Source organism: Schistocerca serialis, chromosome 1 (genome assembly GCF_023864345.2).
Source record: "Schistocerca serialis cubense isolate TAMUIC-IGC-003099 chromosome 1, iqSchSeri2.2, whole genome shotgun sequence".
In the NCBI taxonomy this organism is placed as follows: Eukaryota; Metazoa; Arthropoda; class Insecta; order Orthoptera; family Acrididae; genus Schistocerca; species Schistocerca serialis.
Genome location: NC_064638.1, coordinates 1,249,165,855 through 1,249,183,903, shown reverse-complemented (window position 1 = coordinate 1,249,183,903; position 18,049 = coordinate 1,249,165,855). Strand labels below are relative to the sequence as shown.

Below are 18,049 nucleotides of genomic sequence, written 5' to 3'. Positions count from 1 at the left end.
CAGACAGAGATGTCCCTGGATGCTGTTGTGGAACTGGCCAACTGCATCCAAGTTGCCATCGCTCCGGACCAATAGGTTACTACTGTGACAATGTCTGGTAGTGTCGCGTCCATGGCCCTTCTCATTCCATGTGGAGATTATAGTGCTCTGTCTGCCAAAGTCGATGCATTGAGCGACAGATTGGCACACTGTTGTCACAAGGAGGTCCTACTCGCTACAGAGGACATAGCTGCAAACAGTCTAGGAGCCATTCCTCGACTCACTCTGTACCAGATGCTGGTCCGACCACTTGTAGGTACCACAGAAGACTTGGTGAGCAGGCTAAAAAGTGCACTAGCCACCATGCCTACCCAAGTGCAAACGGCGGTCGGACGTAGGTGCCACCAACTGCTTAACTACATCCCAGTGCCTATTCATTACTGACAGGGTAACAGGCCGGAAGTATTTAATAGACACAGGGTCTGACCTTAGTATCCTGCCCAGAGTGTCACTGCACTGTTGCAGGCCACCCACTGCATTTAGCTTGTCTGCCACAAATAATTCAGCAATTTCAGCGTATGGCCTGCGGTGTGAAGAATTGAATTTGCGACTCCGCCATCAGTTCACATGGCACTTTACTGTAGCAGACATGGCCGAAGCAAAAATCGGTGCCAATTTATTAGCTCACTATCTGCTCCTACTGGATGTAGCGAATTCCCACGTAATAGTCAATGTTACTGGACTTACAACCACTGGGTACCATCGTGATGCCAGAACATACAGCATCAAGGTTATACAGGTTGCAGATGAGGAATGCTATTTATTGGTCTAAATTCTCTCTAAAACTGTACAACTTTTAATTGAAATCATCAAGATTGCTGTGTTAAACAATGTAAACATCTATGTTCTGACTGTTGAATCTATACAAACCTTGACAGTTCTATTACATATTTTGTGAGGATTAGTAACCTTATGAAGCAATAAAGGTGTTATACAATAGATTTACATATTTTAGTTCTGTCATTCAGTAGAACTTGATTAACTATGACAAAGGTTGCCTGACAACGTGGCAAATCCAAGACTTTGTTGCAGGTGGAGAAGAGCAACAGCAAACAGATACTCACAGACCTTCAACATCGAAGCTGAGTATAATTTTTGTGACCTGTTAAAGTTGTTATATTTGACAACTGGAATAAATTAATACTGGTTCCTTTTAATGATTCCCCCACTTAGATGAAATATCGCTGAAGGGTTCAAAGAAAATTTGAGTCACATTTTGAACAGGTACCCAACTCATACAATTATAGTTGGAGATGACTTCAATTTACCCTCAGTATGTTGGCAAAAATACATGTTCATGGTCAGTGTTAGGCATAAAACAATATCTGAAATTGTACTAAATGCATTCTATGAAAATTATTTTGAGCAGTTAGTTCAGGAACTCGCATAAAGCATACATTGTTGCAATAACACACTAGAGCTCTTGGAAACAAAGAATCATTAGCAAATAGAAAGTCTATTTTTTCCAAATGCATTGTCTTTCAGTCAGCAGCCACTTAGGTTATATCCTCAGTGAAGATGCCTTTAAACACCTCCTCATTGCTGCAGATGTCAAGCCAACATAAACATGATGTAGGTGTTTTATTGGCTGTACAGTGAATGTGGAGAAGTGCCCTATTTCGTTATGGTGTCCTTTGATTTTCCAATGCTCATTTGCAACCTATTCAGTGATCTCTGTGCAGTCCAGAATCCTGGTAAGGGCAGATGCTGACTGTGAAAAGCTCTTGGTAGCATATGTCCATGCAGTGGGTGTAATTAATTTTTCCCAATTTTCTTCTTTTTGACATTTGTGGGTACAGTCAGGCATATGTCAAGAGGAGCAATGCTTGCCATGTAGTACAATTTATCCAGTAATTAGCCCTGCAGTTTCATGAAGGTTTGTGTCTACTTATTTTGTGTGGGCACAGTTGTACGACGCCTAACAGTATCATCAGCCGAGAAAAAGATGCCATAGCAGAAGTAACTGCCTCAGGTTGGGCACCCTGATTGCTACCAACAAGTTTCTAGGTGACATTGTTCAGGCAGACACCTTATGTCTAGTATAATGGCAGTGCTGCCCGTAAGTGAGTGAACTGTCTAAGATAACTCCTAGACATCTGCTTGTATAGCAATGCCCAAGCTCAAAGCCTTCTCAAATCATTTTCAGTTTTCTTCCTGCCTATCTGTTTTGTAAGTGGAAAGTACAGACCTGTGTTCTGTGTCAGTCTGGCTTCAGGTGGTTCTTGTGACAGTAATCAGAAAATGTTCCCAGAGCTCTTGTCAACACTTTTTCTCTTCTTCAAAATTTTCTGTCAGTACTGTCAAAGCAAGGTTGTCAATATGTATGAAATTTCTGCATGGCTTAGATGTTGGCTGATCATTTGTGTAAATGTTGAAGAGCACTGGTGGTAAAACACTCCCTTGGGGTAGAGCATTTCTTTGGTTACTCTTTGGTTGGATTTTAATTTCGATCATAGTTCTATTTGTAGTGAATTGTTACAATGCATATACCATACATTCATAAAATATCAAAATTCTTTATTAAGCTGTAACTTTTTAAATATTATTGTTCAGGATATAATTTACATGTAGCTGAAACTAATAGTATAAATATTTTTTGTTAAAATATTTTCTTCAAGGGAATATTCATAACTGAAGACACATGAAAACCATGTGAACATAAAAATCTAATACCACTAACTGTCATTTGTTTTAGGATTGATCTACCTCATTTGGGAGACACCTTTTCCTGCTGTGTAAAGAACATCATCTTTTTTAAAAAATTTATAGTTCAGTAAATATTATTATTCAATATTATTTTTGCACAGTCATTTAGATTCTAGAATGTAAACTTTTCAAGAACCCAGTGTTACTGTTGAGTAATCATAATTTTTGTATATCCAAATGTATGCTTTTATTATCAATATTTTGTAGTTGGTATTAAAGTATATCAAACATAAAATTTGAATTTATAGAAAATCATTAAAAGTTTTGCTGGAACACAAGGAGAAAACTGCACATATGAAAACAGAACTTAATATTAATTAAGAATATATAAAACAAAAAGTGGTCTCTCATGAGTGTACATTTTGGGTGTTCACAAATTTTTAGCTTCAGATACAAGGTGAGGGTGTGAAATTAGTAGCATCTGTTGTATAAAAATTATGCTTATCAACATATTTATACAAATACAGCCACTACCAATCATAAAAATAACTGTAATGATAATAAGAGTAATAATAATAGTAATACAGATACAAGGTGAGGGTGTGAAATTAGTAGCATCTGTTGTATAAAAATTATGCTTATCAACATATTTATACAAATACAGCCACTACCAATCATAAAAATAACTGTAATAATAATAATAAGAGTAATAATAATAGTAATACACAATATTTATTACCAGATAGCCAGAATTAAAATTTTTAACAGAACGACGACTAGCTGATCAGATCCGTGTAATAATGAAAAATAACAGGATACCCCAGTCAGAATTAGAAAACATCAAACAACAAATACTGGAGCAAAAAAATGTGCAATCAGAAGAAGAAAATACAGTAATGGACTCAAACATCCCAGAGTAAACAAACAAAGAACAACACGCATCAGTTAAACAATCAGAGGAAAACAAAATCTTAAGACAGCCACCAGAACAAGCACACATAGAACACGAAGTGGCACACATGTTAGATATAGAAGAAAAATTTCAGCTGACATATATAGAATAAAAAGACACAAATACAGACATTAGACCATTCTTGAATAGACCACCAAATAATCCACAAGTCGAAACAACAATAACAACTATCAACACAATCATAATAATAATAATAATAATAATAATAAAGATTTTATTGTCTTTAGGCCATTACAGCAATTGACAACGTCAAATGAAGCTAAAATTTATAATACAGTGTGATAAGGTATTGACTACTGAAATATTTTAGCTTATATTACAATAAATGTACAGTGGGTCATCTGTTGGATTACTGCATTTTACAGTTGAAGAATTCATTGATATCATAGAACGGGTGGGCAATAAACCATTCATGCAGTCTTTCTTTGAATGTATGTTCAGGAAGATCCTGTATGGCATGTGGCAGCTTATTAAATAGCTTGTGCCCTGTGACTTCATAGCTATTTATTGATTTTGATAGTCTGTGGTAAGGCGTGTATATGTGTTTGATGCTTCTTGTGTTGTAACAATGTACATTTTCTCTACGTTTCACATCTTGTAGGTTCTTCTTCGTAAAGATTAAGACATTGTATATACACAACAAAATAAATGAAAATACAACTATGGAAGAGTTACAACTACTGGTTTATATAGGAGCACTCACTACACTGAATATACACACTAGGCAGAGATCAGAACCAACCAACACACAGAAGAAACCCACAAAACCAGCATGGCAACACAGGCTACGGATCAGATTAGAAAAACTGAGAAAAGACATTGGACAGTTAATACAATTTATAAGAAATGAAATATCAGACAAAAAACAAAAAAAATTAGGTAAAATCTCACAACAAGAAGCGATATAGCAATTAGATGAAAAGAAGCAAAATTTACAAGCATTGGCCAAACGAAAAGAGATTTTACCAGACAATAGATAACACACACATTAAGATAGACAATCCACCAAACATAACAGACATGGAACACTTCTGGAGCAACATATGGTCAAACCCGGTACAACATATCAGACATGCACGGTGGATACAAGCAGAAACAGACATATACAACATGATATCACAAATGCCTGAAGTGATAATTTTGCAACATGAAGTCACCTGAGCAATTAATTCTACGCACAATTGGAAAGCCTCTGGAAAAGATAAAACAGCAAATTTCTGGCTAAAGAAGTTCACCTCAACACATTCACATCTAACTAGATTATTTAACAGCTACATTGCAGACCCATACACAGTCCCCGATACACTTACACAAGGAATAACTTACCTGAAACCTAAAGATCAAGCAGACACAGCAAACCCAGCAAAATATCGCCCCTTAACATGCCTACCAACAATATACAAACTAGAATGAAATTTTCACTCTACAGCGGAGTGTGCGCTGATAAGAAATTTCCTGGCAGATTAAAACTGTGTGCCAGACCAAGACTCGAACTCGGGACCTTTGCCTTTCGCGGGCAAGTGCTCTACCGACTGAGCTAACCAAGCACGACTCACGCCCCGTCCTCATAGCTTTACTTCTGCCAGTACCTCGTCTCCTACCTTCCAAACTTTACAGAAGCTCTCCTGCGAACCTTGCAGAACTAGCACTCCTGAAAGAAAGGATATTGCGGAGACATGGCTTAGCCACAGCGTGGGTGATGTTTCTAGAATGAAATTTTCACTCTACCGCGAAAGGCAAAGGTCCCGAGTTCGAGTCTCGGTCCGGCACACAGTTTTAATCTGCCAGGAAGTTTCAATATACAAAATATTAACTTCAGTCATTACACAGAAATTAATGACACATAGAACACAGAACAAAATTATAAATGAAGAACAAAAAGGCTGCTGCAAAGGAGCACGAGGATGTAAAGAGTAACTGATAATAGATGCAGAGGTGACATATCAAGCTAAAACTAAACAAAGGTCGCTACACTACGCGTACATTGATTACCAGAAAGCTTTTGATAGTGTACCCCACTCATGGTTACTACAAATATTGGAAATATACAAAGTAGATCCTAAATTGATACAGTTCCTAAACATAGTTATGAAAAATTGGAAAACCACACTTAATATCCAAACAAATTCAAATAATATCACATCACAGCCAATACAGATTAAGCATGGAATATACCAAGGAGACTCATTAAGTCCTTTCTGGTTCTGCTTTGCTCTGAACCCACTATCCAACATGCTAAATAATACAAATTATGGATATAATATTACTGGAAGATACCAACACAAAATCACACATTTGCTATACATGGATGACCTAAAACTACTGGCAGCAACAAATCAACAACTCAACCAATTACTAAAGATAACAGAAGTATTCAGCAGTGATATAAATATGGCTTTTGGAACAGACAAATGTAAGAAAAATAGCATAGTCAAGGGAAAACACACTAAACAAGAAGATTACATATTTGATAACCACAGTGACTGCATAGAAGCGATGAAAAAAACAGATGCCTATAAATATCTAGGATGCAGACAAAAAATAGGAATAGATAATACAACTATTAAAGAAGAAGTAAAAGAAAAATATAGACAAAGACTAACAAAAATACTGAAAACAGAATTGACAGCAAGAAACAAGACAAAAGCTATAAATACCTATGCTATACCAATATTGACCTACTCATTTGGAGAAGTGAAATGGAGTAACACAGACCTAGAAGCACTCAATACACTTACACGATCACAATGCCACAAATATAAGGTACATCACATACATTCAGCAACAGAAAGATTCACATTAAGCAGAAAGTAAGGAGGAAGGGGATTTATCGACATAAAAAACCTACATTATGGACAGGTAGACAATTTAAGAAAATACTTTATAGAACGAGCAGAAACTAGCAAAATACACAAGGCAATCACTCATATAAATACATTGGCTACACCATTGCAATTTCATAACCACTTCTACAACCCTTTAGATCACATAACAGCAACAGATACAAAGAAAGTAAATTGGAAAAAGAAAACATTACATGGCAAGCACCCTTATCATCTAACACAGCCACACATCAATCAAGACGCATCCAACACATGGCTAAGAAAAGGCAATATATACAGTGAGACGGAAGGATTCATGATTGCAATACGGGATCAAACAATAAATATCAGATCTTACAGCAAGTATATTACTAAAGATCCCAATACCACAACAGATAAATGCATACTTTGCAAACAACAAATAGAAACAGTAGATCACATCACAAGCGGATGTACAATACGAGCAAATACAGAATACACTAGAAGACATGACAATGTAGCAAAAATAATACATCAACAACTTGCCACACAACATAAACTAATAAAACAACATGTTCCCACATACAAGTATGCACCACAAAATGTACTGGAGAATGATGAATACAAATTATACTGGAACAGAACCATTATAACAGATAAAACAACACCACATATCAAACCTGGCATCAAACTTACCAAGAAAAAGAAGAAATTAACACAAGTAATCGAAATAACCATACCCAATACAGCAAATATACAGAAGAAAACAGGAGAAAAAATTGAAAAATACATCCAACTGGCTGAGCAAGTCAAGGACATGTGGCTTCAGGATAAAGTTGACATTATACCAATTGTACTATCAACTACACGAGTTATACCACACAATATCCACCATACATCAACGCAATACAGCTACATCCAAACATATATATACAACTACAGAAATCTGTAATTATTGATACGTGTTCAATAACCCGAAAGTTCCTAAATGCAATGTAAAATATACCGTACAGTTAAAAGGAAGTCACGCTTGATCAAGGTCCATGTCACTTTCCATTTTTAACCAGACATAACGTTTGAGAAAGGAAAGATAATAATAATATGCATAACTTGTCCAAAAAACGAAAGGATTGTTTTTGTAGAACTTTGTTGTTTGGTACATAATTAAGTACAGTTTAGGGATAGAACAAAATAACATTTAAACTTTTATAACTCTCCATTCGTCATTTTTGTGTAAGTGGGAATTTTTGGGTTTTTTATATTTTTTTGGACAAATGTGCAAGATCCCCAACACATGTAGTAGTTAACAAATTAACTTCCAGGCTGAAAATCAGACATTCTTTTATTGCACCCACACAACAACTTACACTTATCATACAATTTTTTGTTAAATGTTCGTTTGTAGTCATGCTTATTTGATTTTGTCACTTTCTCCATCAACAGACCTGGTCTGGAATGCCCTAGCTTCTTTGTGGCTAACTTTTCCTGGTAATTTTCTTTTCCGTTAGTGCCTAATACAGATTCAACAGCATTCATGTTGACACTGCACACGGAAGCTAATTCATGCATAGTAAACAACCAACTCCAAACACAAACCACCATTTGTGGAAATGATTAAATTCAAGTAGAACTATCTACCAACACGGGCAATTAACTGAAATATAAATGAGGCACTGAGAACCATAAGGGTCAAAAGCACACCACTGTCAATCCCTCATTTAAGTGAATATCAGGGAAACCTGTGAGACAGCTTTTCGTGAATGTTCATATACACAATGTGGGCCTGCAGCACAGATAAATCTGACCCACCACAAGATCAACAGTTGTCAGAAGCATGACTAAATGGCACAGTCTTGCAATAATTGATGATGATGTGTTTTATGGTTCTCAGTGTCTCAAATGGAGTACCATATGATAAAATCCAAAACGTAGTGTACTGCTGTAAATCTTTCAGAATCTCACAAAATAGGTTTTCTGTCAGTATAACTATAACATATACTGCAATCCAATCTAATTTTACTATATAGTGAGTGAATTGACGTATCTGAGGAGCATGCTACCTTCTAGCACTATTTATGCCAAGCGAATGGGGATAAAAGTCTGCTGCAGTGTGCTAGCACCTGGTGACACTGAGGTAAACTTGTTATTGAGTGAGAAGGGATAGCTCTGCATGACATGAAACATGTATATTGTTTATCAAATCAGTATGTATTTGCCCCATAAGACAGTTATGCTACGCCAGTTCCACATGCACAGAAGCTCCTTAAAATGAGCACAACTGAAGTTTTGCTCGCAATCCTATGCCAAGATTCATGAAGTCACAGGAGAAGCAATGTAGCACAGTGAAGTAGATTTAGAACATGTACTTTATATTACTGCATCTACATTACATTTAACAGTGTTCAAAGAAAAATAACCAATAAATACGCAAGATGTCAAAAGTCAGGGTGTTCACGTGCTCTTGTGGTCTTATACAACAGCCAACACTGAAAATATATAAATAATAAACAGAATAACTTCATTGCCAGTGTTTATATGTATTACCTGTCATTCCTGTCTTTTAAGTTGTTTATGAGTATTTAATAGCTTTATATTACTCTGTTAGTGTTTAAATGGGCACTGTGAACAATGTTACAGTAATGCACCATCAAAGAAATGTATAAAGTTCTGGTTAAGCAGTCACTGAGTAAGGTTCATAAAGTTGCTATTCTGATTACACCTTAAGGCCACTTTAATAATGAAAAGTCTAGGTTGGAATATTGATGGGTATATTTCCGTCGTGCAGAGCTACCTATACTTAATAAATATTCAAACACGCACTGAGAATATACTTGAACGATTTACTACTTGGTACTACAGAAAAAGAAGCACAGTTGCTATAGGTAACTTGTAAACAACAAAAACAGTAACCAAGGAACAAAATAAACATAAAAACAAAATTTATAACTCCAAGGAGTAGGCAACAACATTATTTAGTGCTCCAAGTGGCGGATTCAAACTTGGTAGTTTACGCCATTCATTTGTAGGCGTGCAGTCACTGAATTCGCGACAGATGGTGTGAACGGAACTACTGTGTGCGGACACAGCAGTCGACGTGAGTAGCAGTCGCTACAGGAGCCCCCTTGGTGAAAGTGGAGCATGGTGCATCTTCTCTTGACCTGGCCGTGAATTGGACATGTCGTCCGGAGCGGGTGCTCCATGTAGGTTCTGCATCAACCTGTTGTGGCAGTGGTGCTGGAAGTCAAGGTGTTGCATCTGTCGGCGTTGAGCTCTTGACCATAAGGTGGGTGATGCCTCCTTGAAAATGTAAGCTGGCTTCACTCTGCTAATAGACATGGTGGCCTGTTTGCCATTTACTATGATGACCATCATGTGTGTGTCTCTGCGCAGGACGTGATGGGGTCCAGTATACAGTGGCTGCAGTGGTGGCTTGATGCAGTCTGTACGTAACATAATGTGTGAACAGCTTTTGACGTTGTTATGCACTAAAGTTTTTGGACAACCATGCCTGGAGGCCTCTGCAGGTTTAATTTGGCTTACATGTTCCCATAACTTGCGAAGGAATTCTGGTTGGTTGTCCATTTCTGACAGTAGGTCTATGTCAACAACCTCCCATGGTAGACACAGAGTCTTGCCATAAACCAGTTCAGCTGCCGAGGACTCTATATCCGGTTTGTATGTGGCTAGTAGACCCAGCAGGACTATGGGTAGTGCAGATGTCCAAGATGTCCCATGGCACATTAGCACAGTCTTCAGCGTTTGATGCCAACGTTCAAGCATGCCATTGTTGGCCGGATGATAACTGGTCGTTTTGTGATGGACGTAGCCACAGAACTTCGCCAACTGTGTGAACAAATCTGACTCGAACTGTTGGCCTCTGTCAGTGGTGATATGAAGCGGGCAGCCGAATCTTGCCTGCTAGGTTGATGTGAAAGCGGTGGCTAAGTGTTTCCGTGGAGATGTTGTCTGTAGGTACCACTTTAGGCATCGCGTATATCTGTCAATCATTGTGAATATGTATCGCTGACCATCTGGTGGAGGAAGTGGTCCTACCACATCAAGATGAACATGGGCAAATCGTGAAGACATGGCCAGGAACTCTCTTATTGGGGGATGAATGTGGCGAGTGATTTTGCAAAGCTGGCAAGTTCTTGTCCATTTGCGGCTGTCTCTTTCTATCCCTGGCCACATGAACTTTTGAGACACTAGCTTGAATGTCAACTGGACTCCTGAGTGGCAAAGATTATGTAAGGACTCTTGTAACACAGGTTTGCGAAATGCAACAGGAACAAAAGGGCATGATCTGCCATGTGACACTTCACAGTACAATTTCATGTTCTCACCAGGAATGTCAACTTGCTGTAACTTCAGTGCTGCAGTGTTGTCATGCAATATGGTGTGTAGCTTGGAGCCTTCTTGTTGCGCACTGGCAAGCACCATCATATCCACAGTCTGTGAATCACTGGCCACTCTAGAAAGGCAGTCTGCAGCCACATTAATGATGCCTGATATATGGTTGATGTTCATACTAAACTGGCTAATAAATTCCAATTGGTTGCTGTTTTTCTTGAAGGCATATGTTAAAGGCTTGTGGTCGGCGTATACCACAAACTCTTGTGCCTCAACCTGTGGTCAAAAGTACTTGATTCCTTGATATATGGCTAAAAGTTCCTGATCATATGTGCTCCATCTTTGTTGTGCAGGTGACAGCTTGTGCGAGAAATAAGCCAGCAGCTGCCAGGCATCATCCACCCATTGTTGGATGGCTGCACCAATGGCTAACTGACTGGCATCCACCACTAATGCCACTGGAGCTTCAAGCTTGGGGTGCGCAAGCAGTGCTGCTTGTGCTAGGCTTTTTTTGGTTACTTCAAAAGCCGCATTCATCTCCTCGGTCCACTGCAAAGGAGCAGTGCTCTTAACCTTGGGACCAGCCAGTGCTGCGTTCAACAGCACCTGTTGTTTGGCAGTGCGTGGTAAATGACAGCAGTAAAAATTGAGCATTCCTAAGTATCTGTGAAGCTCTTTTATTTTAGATGGCTTGGGTAATTGCAATATGGTTTCAACCTTCTCAGTGAGTGTTAATGAGCCTGATGAAGATATTCGATGACCCAGGAAATCGACTTGATGTTGGCCAAACACACATCTAGCTGTGTTTAACACCACGTCATATTTCTCGAAACGCTCAAAAACTTCTCTCAGGTGCTGACAATGTTGCTCCTTGGATGATGAATACACTAACACATCATCCAGATAGGCAAAACTAAAGTTCAACCCACGCAGGACAGAATCGATGAACCTCTGCCAGGTTTGAGCAGCATTACGCAGGCCAAAGGTCATAAACTTTCTTTCATACAACCCAAATGGCGTAATAATAGCAGTCTTTGGAATGTCCTCTATTGCCACGGGAATCTAGGTATATGCTTTTGCGCAGTCTATAACACTGAATACAGTGGCTCCATGCAGTGCGTGGCTATAGTCTTTCAGTAGTGCCACTGGGTAGTGATCAGGCATGGTCCATGAGTTAAGCGCTCTGTAATCGCCACAAGGACGACAGGCCCTTCCATTTTTGGGTACTAAATGCAGTGCAGATGACCATGTACTACTTGAGGGTTGGATGATACCTTCTCGTAATATCGTGTCGAATTCTGTTTTAGCAATGGCAATCATCTTAGCCAGCAAGACACAGGTGGCCCGTCCATAGTTTTTATGTGGTGGACCATATCATGCAAAACTTGCTGTGGCACACCTGGAGGCCTCGTTAGGATTGGGAACTCATGCAGCAGCTGTAGTTTCAACTCTCTGAGACTGCAGATGCGTGTGCAAGTTGCGCTTGAATGAGTGTGTATGTGAGTGTGTCTATGTGTGTCTACTGCTGACAAAGGCCTTAATGGCCAAAAGCTATGATTGTGTGAGTCTTTTTATTGTGCCTATTGCAGCTCAGTATCTCTGCTATATGGTGAATAGCAACTTCCCTTCTCTCGTATTGTTACATTCCATCCTGGATTTTCCATTGTTTGATTTTTGCCTGATGGCTTTTCTTCGATCCTAACCCTATGCTGTTTTCCTTTGTAACTACTTTCTTTTGCGGCGCTATACTCAGTGTTCATCCTTCTTCTGTTCTTTCCTGGAGTGTAGTTTCAGCTTTCTGAGATTGCAGATGTGTGTGCAAGTTGCGCTTGCGTGAGTGTATGTGAGCGTGTGTGTATGTGTGTCTACTGCTGACAAAGGCCTTAATGGCCGAAAGCTATGATTGTGTGAATCTTTTTGTGCCTATTGCGGCTCAGCATCTCTGATAAATAGTTCGAAAGAATATTGTTGATGTGGCCAAAACACAGAACATGTAATTTTACAATAATACATAATTTAAAAACTAAATAACTCTAGTTACAGAATGGATTTTATTGCTGAATTTTCTTAAGTCTTTTCATTAAACTGGATGGTAACAACAAATAGGTTTTACTCTATGACTTTCATAAATGTGTGTTTCAGTATTTGTTTACATTCATTTACTGTTATTTTGGATAAAGACTATGTTTCATGACATTTCAAATACAAATAATCGTAATTATGTTGAAGGTATACAAATAAACTAGAAATGATCTCACAACACCATTACAATATATAGTCATTACATTTATTAACTTTGTGTGTACAATCACACATTAGTACTGGTTATTCTGGATCACTCAGGTGTCATAGATTTTGTTTGGAGATGGCCCATATTGTTACATTACAATCTCCAACCACACTTATTTACAGCAAATATCTACTTCAATTTAACTATAAAATAAATTACTTCTGACAATAACAAACATGCCACCTCCAAATGGTTTTAATCTATCCTTTTTAAACACTGTTAGATCATTGGTTAAAACTTCAGTTGAATTTATCTCCAACTTTAGCCAGCTTTCAGTTCCTTTAATGATTTTTACTTCAGTGCTTTCTGCAAGCACTTCAATTTCCTGTTCCTCAATTAATTACTCACATTGCTGCTTTTACATCTAACCTAATTATGATACCACTTATTCCATGTGTTCTGTTATTGTATTAGGTACCAAACCATCAACCAATACATGGACTAGATATGCATCGTGGCCTTTCAGCAGCATGGGACACAAAAGGAACATATGCCACAGAATTGTTTACCAGAGAAGCAGTGTCCATTATTCAGCGTCACAATGCCTCAAGTCCATTACTTCTCTATATTGGCCACTTAGCTCCACACAGTCCACTAGAAGTTCCTGATCAAGCAGCTGCTGATGAAAGGTTCTCTCATATTACTGACCGAGAAAGGAGAATATATGCAGGTACCAAGTTGTCTGGCCAATGAAATATATGACCATTGTACAGTTTAGTTTTATGAAACATTTTGTGATTGATGCATTTCAAGATATGCAGATGTGAATGACTCACTTTATCCATTGTTGTTTAAATACAGCTTTATTGAATGTGACTATGTTGCATGAATATGTGAAGTAAGAGCATACAAAAGGAATACTTGTGCAACTTTCTCTCTTCTTCAGAGGCTGGCTGCTGACTTTTAATGAGGTACTCATTCCAGTTAATTACAGTAATATCACACTATGACAAAAAGAGAGGGAGAGAAAGAAAAAAAATGTGTATGTGTGGGTGTGGTACAAGAGGGGTAGGGGAGGGGGGAAGGCTACAGCCCAGAGAAGCATCTGAAATTAAAAAAGACGAATGCTAGTATAGAAATATATGTGATATGTTTCATGTTTCTTATCAAGTAATCACTGTGGCTAAATATTATGCTGAGAACAAAAATTTTCAGCCATAAAAAACAATAAATATAAAAACTCTAAGAATTTGATAAAAATATGAAATTATAATTTTCTACATCTACACAGATACCCCAAAAGCCACTGTACAGTGGGTGTCATAGGGTACCCTGTACCACTACTTATCATTTCCTTTCATATGCCACTTGCAAATAGAGCAAGGGAAAAACAACTGTCTATATGCCTCAGTATGAGCCCTAATTTCTCGTATCTAAATTTTGTGGTCCTTATGCACAATGTATGTTGGTGGCAGTAGAATTGTTCAACAGTCAGATTCAAAGGCCGATTCTCTAAATTTTCTCAATAGTGTTTCTCAAAAAGAGAAAGCAACATTCAATGGTAGACAATGAACATGAAGTTTTTGTACTGGAAAGCTTTTTGTAAATAGCCAATGAAACTTAGGAAGAGGCAAGTGATGACAGGGAAGAAGGACCACTCTTTACCCACATCAAAAACAGACAAGTGAAACCAATTGATAAATGGATGTTAAAGTAAGTGAACCCATGTACAATGTTCTGAGTTGAGATAGATCTTTGAGAATTCTCTTATAAACTCTCTGCCAGGCTTCTCTCTGCTGTAAAGTAGTATTTCAGAGTAACTTTGGTCCCACATGCTCATGAGCAATTGATGCTCAAAGCATATATGTAAACTGGTAGCTGGAACCATAGACTTAGTCTTCCAATTGATTTAGGAAGGAGGGGCAGGTTGCTCAGACCCCAAGATGAGTGCACCTCCATTCTGACCTTTCCTAACCAGCCATCTGAGGATTGAATTAATAGCCACAAGCTAAAACAGTCTTTTGTACATTAATATTTGTGGCACTACTCACAATTTCACCTTCAGAAGATAAGTTTTGGCCTGCCATTCTGCCTCCTTGTCAAGTGTTTTTTTTTTCCATATTGACTGAGTGAATGTTGCAGTTCCTTTTGAATGAGTTTATAATTCCACAAGAGAGATCTGTAAAATTTATTCAACAGGCCTTCACTGAGTTGATTAGATGACACCATATAGTATTCACAAAATATGATTTCTTGTAGCACAATAAAGTGCAAATAAGTGAAGTAAACAAGCTATCAAGATCTACTGTCAATGCTACTATTCTTATGGTATCAGCAGCCAGTTTCTGCACAATATCATTAATCTAATACTCCCATGAAATTAGCTACATCAAACAGCATTCTATGGAGCTACAGTAATCCGCCATCTCCCTACACAGTTGGAAAGATAATGCTTATCTAATATTTGTATGGTCACCTCAGTGTTATTTTAATTTTGTTCATAGGTGAGTAGTTGCCTGTTCTCAATATTTTTATGTTGTTTTCACCCTGGAATTACTATTATTGTAATATTAACAAAAAGATAAACAAATAGAGACTACAAATATGAAAAGGCATAAGAGTTTCAGTTAAGCATTGATCAGTGGAACTATAAAAGCTGTCATAGTGGCAGTAGAAAAGTAACAATAATGAAGGTGTTGTGTTGTGAGTTGTCACAACAAGCAGTTTAATGATCATAAACATAAGATAGATGCAGAGGAAAGAAAAAGTTGTAAGGAAATATCAAAGGAAAGGGAAAGTTAAAGTTAGAGAGACATATGAAGTACATGCTACCAGAATCTAAAACAAAAAGTTCTTGTAGTTGAATCATAATTGTGAATGATCATTACTTTGTATAACAAAATAAAAATAAAATGTTTATATTTATTTTGACTTGGCATATTCACTTTTGTTTTCCTAATTGAATAAGAGATCAGGATTAAGTAAAAAGATATGCCTGTTATGTCCATAGTACAGCTGCCTCCTTTCTTGAATACAATAATGCTTGTTCATGTCTTAATTAACATATTCTCAGCAACTCTGATAGCACATCCATCTGAAAAACTTTTTGCCTTAATTTTAAAATAGATTTCTTTTGGTCCAGCTCTAATAATATGATATTATTAGTTATACTGACTTATGAGATCAGATGTCATATCTTACATTAATGAAACTTATATCCATGACAGAAATGCTTTGGCACCTTGATGTGTCTGTTGGTGAAGTAATAAAAGCTCTGCAACAATGCAATATGCTCAATAATACAGTGATTGTGTTCATATCTGATAATGGTGGACAACCTCATGGTATACACTATAATAAAGCATCAAACTGGCCACTAAGAGGGGTAAGTGACTATTTAAATTAGCTTTTGTATGTTTTTATCTTTAAGAGCTGGTGAGTGCAACTTTCTTTTGTTGCACATTACACAGTCTTTCTTTCCTTTTTCATTTTGTTGCACATGGTCTGCAAAATTACATTCAAAATAGCATGAGATATTAAAACAGCATAGTAGAGACTTTTTAAGGCTGTGGTTTAAGGATGTTCACAGCCAAACAAATTTGTATGTGGTTTGGTGGCTCAGAAAGTAAATGGCAGACTGCAGATACATAGTTTCAAGACTTTATCCTCAGTTGGACCTAGGATTTTTTATATCACTTTTTGCTTCTTTCACCAATGGGCAATGGTATATTAATGCGAAAAATGAGAAGTTTCACTATTATCAGAGAACCACGTAAAGTTTTAGGATTCTATAACTGACTGGATAGATGGATTCAAAGGTCAGAAGAAGGCAAAGGCCAACCACCTTGAACCAGTGCCATGCCTGGTAAAGCACTGTGGCCTATAAACCAGGATAGCTTTGAACATTAAAAGAGTCGTTTGGCTGTCAGCTACAATTATTTAGGGTCCTCTGTTTATTTTGTGGCAGCATAACTCAATGAAATGTTCTTGAATTTCAAGCAGAGATTTGATTATGCCAGTTTTGAATATGGTGCTGGCCCTTAACACCTACTGACATCATTGCGTCTGTAGCTTGCCAGTGCTGTGGCAGGCTACATAACTTACCTTCCTGCGGATACATGCCAAAGATGATTTCATGATGATGTTACAGACTTTCAGTGATGTTGGAGATAAGTAAATGTATCAATTTGAGGTAAGGACCCTGATACCTCTGACAGTGGACTACATATATCGGTACTATTGTTGCTAACATTATAGGGTAAGCGACTTTCAGAGGTGTGGGCCAGAACAAAACAAGTAAAGATAGGCTCTAAAATGCATATTTTTTTTTTTTTTTTTTTTTTTTTTTTTTTTTTTTTTTTTTTTTTTTTTTTTTTTGTCCATACCACCACCTCTGAGAGTTTCGTACCCCATACTCTTAGCAACAACTGTACTGGTACATGTATTTCACTGTCAAAGGTACCAAAACAATTTTGTCTTAACTCATAAGAGTTTTCTAACTGCAGAACTAAACACATTGTTTAAGGACATAAGATCATAAATCTAATTGTCAGAGAATGAAATACTATGTTGATGATATTGGTCTAGTACTTAGAAATTGTATTTCATAGAGAGGCTGTAAAAATTGTGTATTATACATTTCATTGCACGCAATATCACTTTATTGACATTCATCCTCTCCACATGCTGCTATATAATCAAGTCCCATTGATGATAAAGGTTCTTTTAATGTGTTTGTGTGTATATATGGGGGAGGGGTGGGTGACTTGTTTGCACTATTTGGGGAGTTGAGTTTTATCCTCATATAGATAATTTCATCCTGAATTTCTTGTAACTGTTTCAGTTTGTTAGCTAAATAATTATTTTCACCCATAATTACTTTACAAGTGCCAGATTAATGCAAAGCGAAGACACAATTGAAAGTCAACTAATTCATAAAACAAGTATATAATCTTTTTAAATCTAATTTAACTTCCAAAATGTAAATGCTTTTTTGTATACAATGTGTAT

The 18,049-nt window shown here is 37.4% G+C and overlaps 1 protein-coding gene across 1 annotated transcript in view; it reads left to right on the top strand.

Annotated features, from left to right (window-relative positions):
- The window catches only part of LOC126419334 (arylsulfatase B-like), a 138,747-nt gene that overhangs the window by 81,242 nt on the left and 39,456 nt on the right, over nucleotides 1-18,049 (top strand). The window contains exons 5-6 of the mRNA XM_050086519.1: nucleotides 13,514-13,769; nucleotides 16,267-16,424. Of these exons, the coding sequence (XP_049942476.1) occupies nucleotides 13,514-13,769; nucleotides 16,267-16,424 (414 nt within the window). The remainder of the gene's footprint in view (nucleotides 1-13,513; nucleotides 13,770-16,266; nucleotides 16,425-18,049) is intronic.